The sequence below is a fragment of the Rhagoletis pomonella genome, unplaced genomic scaffold (assembly GCF_013731165.1).
Source record: "Rhagoletis pomonella isolate Grant_MI unplaced genomic scaffold, Rhpom_1.0 Rhpom_scaffold_00006, whole genome shotgun sequence".
Classification (NCBI taxonomy): Eukaryota; Metazoa; Arthropoda; class Insecta; order Diptera; family Tephritidae; genus Rhagoletis; species Rhagoletis pomonella.
Window position 1 is genome coordinate 18296891 of NW_023458560.1, and position 5909 is coordinate 18302799.

The 5909-nt window shown below is 44.3% G+C and overlaps 2 protein-coding genes across 2 annotated transcripts in view; both read right to left on the reverse strand.

Moving 5' to 3' along the window:
• LOC118740467 (polycomb protein esc) overlaps positions 1 to 717 on the reverse strand; it is a gene marked incomplete in the record, with an annotated part of 3126 nt that extends 2409 nt beyond the window's left edge. The window contains 1 exon segment of the mRNA XM_036472025.1: positions 43 to 717.
• On the reverse strand, positions 184 to 1201 carry LOC118740468 (augmin complex subunit dgt2). Its single transcript, XM_036472026.1, has 2 exons — positions 772 to 1201; positions 184 to 717 (listed from the first exon to the last, which is right to left on the reverse strand). Exons 1-2 carry the CDS (start codon positions 1016 to 1018, stop codon positions 221 to 223), a joined length of 744 nt encoding a protein of 247 aa, XP_036327919.1. The 5' UTR covers positions 1019 to 1201; the 3' UTR covers positions 184 to 220.
• Between the last annotated feature and the right edge of the window lie 4708 nt (positions 1202 to 5909).

Below are 5909 nucleotides of genomic sequence, written 5' to 3' on the forward strand. Positions count from 1 at the left end.
ACACAAAAACTTTGCAAATAAATGACAGCTGCAATCCGGTTTTTTTTTTGGGTGTGGGGTGCAGGACGCCAGATGCATTGCTGAAGTGTTGCCACTGACAAGGATGAAAACCAGTCATGTTTAGCATTTCAAATTAAGGAATTAGTACTGACTTTATTAAATATTAAATAGTTTTATTAAGAATACGTTTTAAACAATATGTTTATTGCATGAAGATATTCTAGTCAGACAACTTTTCTAACTCCCTGTCTACATAGTTTTCAACCTCCTTGATCGCCTTTAAGCTATGCTCAGTTCGTGTTAAAAGTTCGTTGGCGAAGTAACCTCTTAGAATATTGGATTTGTCTTGTGTAAGTCTGGCCTGAGCGTATAAAAGTTCTAATTCGTGCGCCAAATATGGCCCCATTTTTAATTCAGCGGCAGCTTTGAGAAATGCGCATTTTCGATTGCGAACTTCTACAAGTTTTTGCAAATTGGACCGACGTTGAGCTTCCAAAGCAATGATATGATTAGAACTAGATGATGCTGAGGGGTGGCACAGAGCAGTTGGTGGGGGTGTGCTGGGGTCTGCAAAAACATCAGGCACCTCTGCTTTTAATTTTCTTCCAAAATCAATAATTGGCTGAAGATTCAAACGCAGTAACGCTATTATTTCTTCACGAATCGCCTTCCGTTCAGTATAACTCAAGTTAATACAATCACGAAGTTCCTTTAAACCTATTGAAGTTAAATATAATTAATTATTCTTTTATAAATATGCTCATTTCTCGCCTAAAATAAACTCCTCTCCTCCACCAGCATTCAATTGTAAGTAATTGTTAACAGCAAGCACCTTGAGTGCCTGCTCTACTTGCTCTCCATTGTCTGGAAGATCTAACTTGTTTACTCTTATTTTCTGTAGGTTATCTAGCACCAAACGAAGTTTTCTGATCTTGCACAATTCGCAGTCCCGTTTTACTTCCATTTGCCTGCGCGCCTCCGCACTGAGAATGCTGAGTGTTTCATTAGCATCACCCATTTTCCCAAATATTTAGTTTGGATTTAGAAAGTCCTTTGAATTTTCGTATGAAATTCTTTGTTTTTTAGTCGACTGGATTAATTGGCCCTGTTGTGCGAGTTTGAATTTTTTCTGTTTACCAGCATAGAGCATAGATAAAGCAGTTCAAAAATTCAGCAATTTGATAGCTTACTGCAAGGCGAATTTATATAAGGTGGTCTTACTGGCGAATTTCGATTTTCGCCGCGGTACTTCCTAATGTCAAAATGATGTGTTTGTTGTAAACAAGGCGAATTCATATTACAACAAACACATCATTTTGACATTAAAAGTACCGCGGCAAAAATCTAAATTCGCCATCAAACCACCTTGTATAAATTCGCCTTGGGTTTTTGTTAATTCTGTTTTTCATTTGTAGACAATTTTTTGGGTACTGAAAAATGACCAAAGCGAAGGTAAGGATAATAATTTCAATTCAATTATGTATTTAAGCTATAGAAATAACACTTTTTATCTTTTTGGGAGCAAGAGGAAACAGCACGGAAAACTCACAAAAAGTCGAAAAAGCATTCCAAGTCTTCTAAAGAATCTGCTAACGAGGACGATTTTAAGAAACTTAGGAGTCTGAAACGTAAACAAACTGAGGTGGCACGTGTGTTGCAGATCAAATGTGCTTTGCTGCTTCAAGGAAATCTTTCTTATTTGGAATATATGGAACTGCGGGACGAGTTGTGTAGGTTGAATGCCCTTAAGGAGACGTTTGCAAAACAAGCTGCTGGCTTCGAAAAGCGCTAGCTTTCAATCTATTAATATTCTGTATATATATATAACGTTTGAGATAGTGATGTGCCGAGTCGGCTATTTTTGGTACTCGAGTATTTTGGTACTCATTAAAAAAAGAATCGAGTCAGGATTCGAGTCAGATACTCGGATCAAGTATTCGAGTTCAGAGCTCGGTATTCGAATACGTTATAGATTCGACTGCTGAACATGCACCCAACCGAAATGCCGACTTTTTATTTAACATGATATTATTATTAACTCCAAGATAGTATATCCGATTTATGTAGATCCAAACATAGAAATCTAATTCTTACATACTTACAAATAATAATTAAAATTAAATAAATATAGGGTTCAATAACAGTTGCTTTATTTATCATAGTAGAACTAGAACTTAGTAGTATGTCATAAAAAAAATATCCAAAGTAAATAATGAGTTAAAAAAAAATAAATCTTCAGTACCTTAAAAGTTCAACTAGTACTTCAATTATAATGCCAATATTCCATGAGATCTAGATTCATAAACAACAAAATTACTCCTTTGGAATTTAAAATTCCTTTCATCTTTGGCAATTAATACCTATAACGATATTAAAATTAATTTAGTTGTGTGGTGTATTTGGTAAATATATATACATATATATTTTTTTTTAACGCTAAACCGCCATTTATATATCAAAAATACCTGATTCGGTGTTTGATAAATATAAGTACTCGAGACCCGTACTCGAGTCTGTGTATGCGAATACTATAATTTGCTTACTCGAGTACGTGAGTACTTCTAAAATACTCGAGTCAGAACTCGAGTCGACTCGACTCGGCACATCACTAGTTTGAGACATTCAGCATTCAGTAAGCGGTCTCTAGTAACGGCTAGGGAGACCCGAGCCCTTTTTAGAGTCCCGAAATCCCGGGATTAAGCCCTCGGGATCCCGGGATATAATTTAATTTACGACCGAATTAAAATAAAACGAAATTCAGACACTGTAATGGCATAAAAGAATTATACAAACAATAAAATAAAATAATACAATTCCCAAGGCGAATTTATACAAGGTGGTGTTTTAAAATCAGCTGATTTCAAGGCGAATTTATACATATATATATCATGGTGTAATGAACTGAAGGTGGCGCATTCCCGAAACCGCTACTTTGGTTTTGCCGACTTTGGCATTTATGGCAATACGTAAACAAACTTTTTGTTTAGAAACAAGTGCAAACGTATTGTGTACTTTCAAGTGAAAAATCGAAGTAATAAAAACTTTATAAAAATGTCGTGTCGTGTGTTGAATTGCAGCAGCTGTAGGAGTAAAGCCCCCTCGCTAGGGCAGGCACCTTGTCGTTGGTGCGGGGGCTTAGCTGCATCACCAACCAGCCCTCTTCTGGTTTGAGGTAACGCGGATGTGCAGACCTCCGCGCTACCTTCTCTCTAGACTTGGGCTGCTGGAGAACAGTGACCAAGAACTGCCACCTCCTAATCCAGGGTGTTAAGCGACACCGTGCCTATTGGACGGTTTGCAGCCAGGAGGGTATAAACCGGCTGTATTTGAACGGCGCCTTTCCGACACCGGGCCGCATCGGGAAGTAACGGTGGCCTTACCGCGACAAGGGGCGCTGGCGCGGCGGACTTTTGAAGATCCCCTACGAAAATTTAGACCACTGAGCTCGCCTCGTCGAGCAGGTGGTCGTACGAACAAGATGATGACAAAACAACAACCAAAAAACCAAAAAACACAAAACTCGACAGCCACAACAACAGCTAGCACAGCAACAACAACACCCGCGGCTTCAAATGCGGTAGGTGTAACTGCAACAGGCACAACTAAAGTACTGGAGACGCCAAGAAACAGCAGCGCGTGGGAAGGCCCAAGAAGTGCTGGGCGGAAAGGCAGTTTCCTAGACCAGTTAACCGCCGAGGAGGCAGCGCTGTTCATCGAACATGCAAGGGACGATGACCAACCAGGAACCAGTGCAGATGCGCTACGTCGCATGGGCCCGAGCAAAACAGGTAGTTCTAATAACAGAAATCTAACAGGAAATCACAATTTACCTGCCGAACCAGATCGGCCGCAACACCGGTCCGGCAGTTCTCATTGCAGGTACAGAGAGGCAGCAAGGTCAGACAGCAGCCACCGCACCGATGGTAGTCACCGCTCCAAGAACCGGCATCGCTCGGGTAGTCGGCGTCGCTCTACGAGTCGACACCGCTCAGAGAGCCGGCAGCGCTCCAAGAGCCGGCGCCGCTCCGAAAGCGGTCATCGGGCGGAGAAGGAGAGACTCCATAGGTCGCACAGCAGAAGCGCCTCAGCAGCGTCCGACGACTCCGGGTGGCAGAAGCAACGGAGGAGGAAGCACCGCAGGGCCAAGCCTCCTCCGATGCCGCAGCCAGGTCAACCGGGGTCCCTAGACGATCGGCTTCGCGAGGGCTTAAGCGGTTCCGGGGTCAAATGGTACCTCCGGTACCTCGGGCAAGGCAAACCCCCAGTCGAAGCCAGAGCCATGGCAGAGGTCAGGATGGAGATTGAGAATGAGGGACGTGAAAGGCACAAGAAAGGCGACAAACCCGCACCCGCCGATAGGTGGAAGAGCGGGCCCCACAAACAGGAACACTTACCCGCACCTGCTGAAAAGCAGAAGAGCGGGCCACAGCGACAACAGCAGCACAGACCCGCGCCCGCTGAAAAGCGGAAAAGCGAGGAACCAACAGGCTCCAACCAAAGAGGTAGCAACCAGGTCACTCCGCCAGAGACACCGGGCACCAAACGGCAGCGGGAGCAGCCACCCCCTCCGAACTCATGGTCTAGGAGCCTGGGCGGGCCGTTCGAGCAGGGACAGGCGCAGGGGGTTCCACTCAGCAACCCAGCTATTCGGAAGCCCTCAAAGGCATTCGGGTAGCTGTGCTGCCTTGTGAGTACCCAGCTGCCGCCCTGAGCTCGGAAGACCTAACCAGACTCCAGGATGCCATTTTGGAAAAGGTTTTTAAAGGATGGTCGCACCCGCTGGTGTTCTGTGGTGTATACTTCAGATCCGGCATGCTACTGGTAGACTGCAGGGACGAGAGGACAGCAACCTGGCTGGTGAAGAAAGCACCGGCACTTGAGGGCTGGAAGGGACCCGAGATGTGCACGAAGAGGGGGGATGACATCCCTCCAGTGCACAACATCACGGTGTTCCTGCCAAGGAGCGCCGACAAGTCGGCGGAGTTTGCGTTGGGGCTACTAAAAGCGCAGAATGAGGGCATCCACATCTCTGCGTGGAAGGCACTCAAGGCCCTCTCAGCATTTGAGGTCAAGTCATCCTTGGTTCTTGAGTGCATAGATAGGCTCAACAGCCTGGCAGAGCACAACAAAATCCAATTAACTTGGGTACCAGGACACATAGGAGTTGCGGGCAACGAAGAAGCGGACCGACTAGCTAGATTGGCGGCCGCCTCGTCGCCTATAGGGCCTGAGCCCTTCCTAGCGATTGGACCCAGTACAATCAAGGAGGAGCTCAGGAAAGAAAGGAACATACAAAGGAATCAACACTGGCGCAACACTACAGGTTTACGTCAAGCAAAACAACTACTGGGAGGCTACAACCTCACGAGGTACAGGGCAGTTATCAACCTATCCAAAGGAAAACTAAGGATCATAACAGGTTTTCTGACGGGTCACTGCAGACTGAGAGGCCACCTACACAAGCTAGGGATTTGGTCCAACGACCTATGTCGTTACTGCGACGTGACCGAGGAGACTCCCGGTAAAATGAAACTAGATATGAAGTGAACGAAGGAATACATAGCAATGGCAAATGTTGAATTAAGAGGGGGGGTGTAAATGAGATAAGAAGTGGCGTTAGTGTTAATGTTTTTTCCATTGGCTACCTGCATGATTTTTTTACACAAATTGCACCCACATTTATGATTGGTAATGTTTTAGAACGTTTCGAAAAATTTAAAACGCACACGAATCAGGCCACCCTTAAAAGATGCGCCAATTCATAAATACCTCTCAGTAAAATATTGAAACGTACGTAGTATTTATAGGTGTTCATTGATCGATTTTTGTCATTCAACAAGTGTCTCCGAACGCGTAAAGTACGATTTTTTTAAAGTGACGAAAAAGTAATAAAAGTATAAAACCGAAAT

Excerpts from the sequence above, each read along its gene's own strand:
- LOC118740468 (XM_036472026.1), bottom strand. The coding sequence starts at position 1,018 with ATGGGTGATGCTAATGAAACACTCAGCATTCTCAGTGCGGAGGCGCGC. Across the intron at positions 718-771 it reads AGGAGAGGAGTTTATTTTAG|GTTTAAAGGAACTTCGTGAT; the intron begins GCGAGAAATGAG and ends TAACTTCAATAG.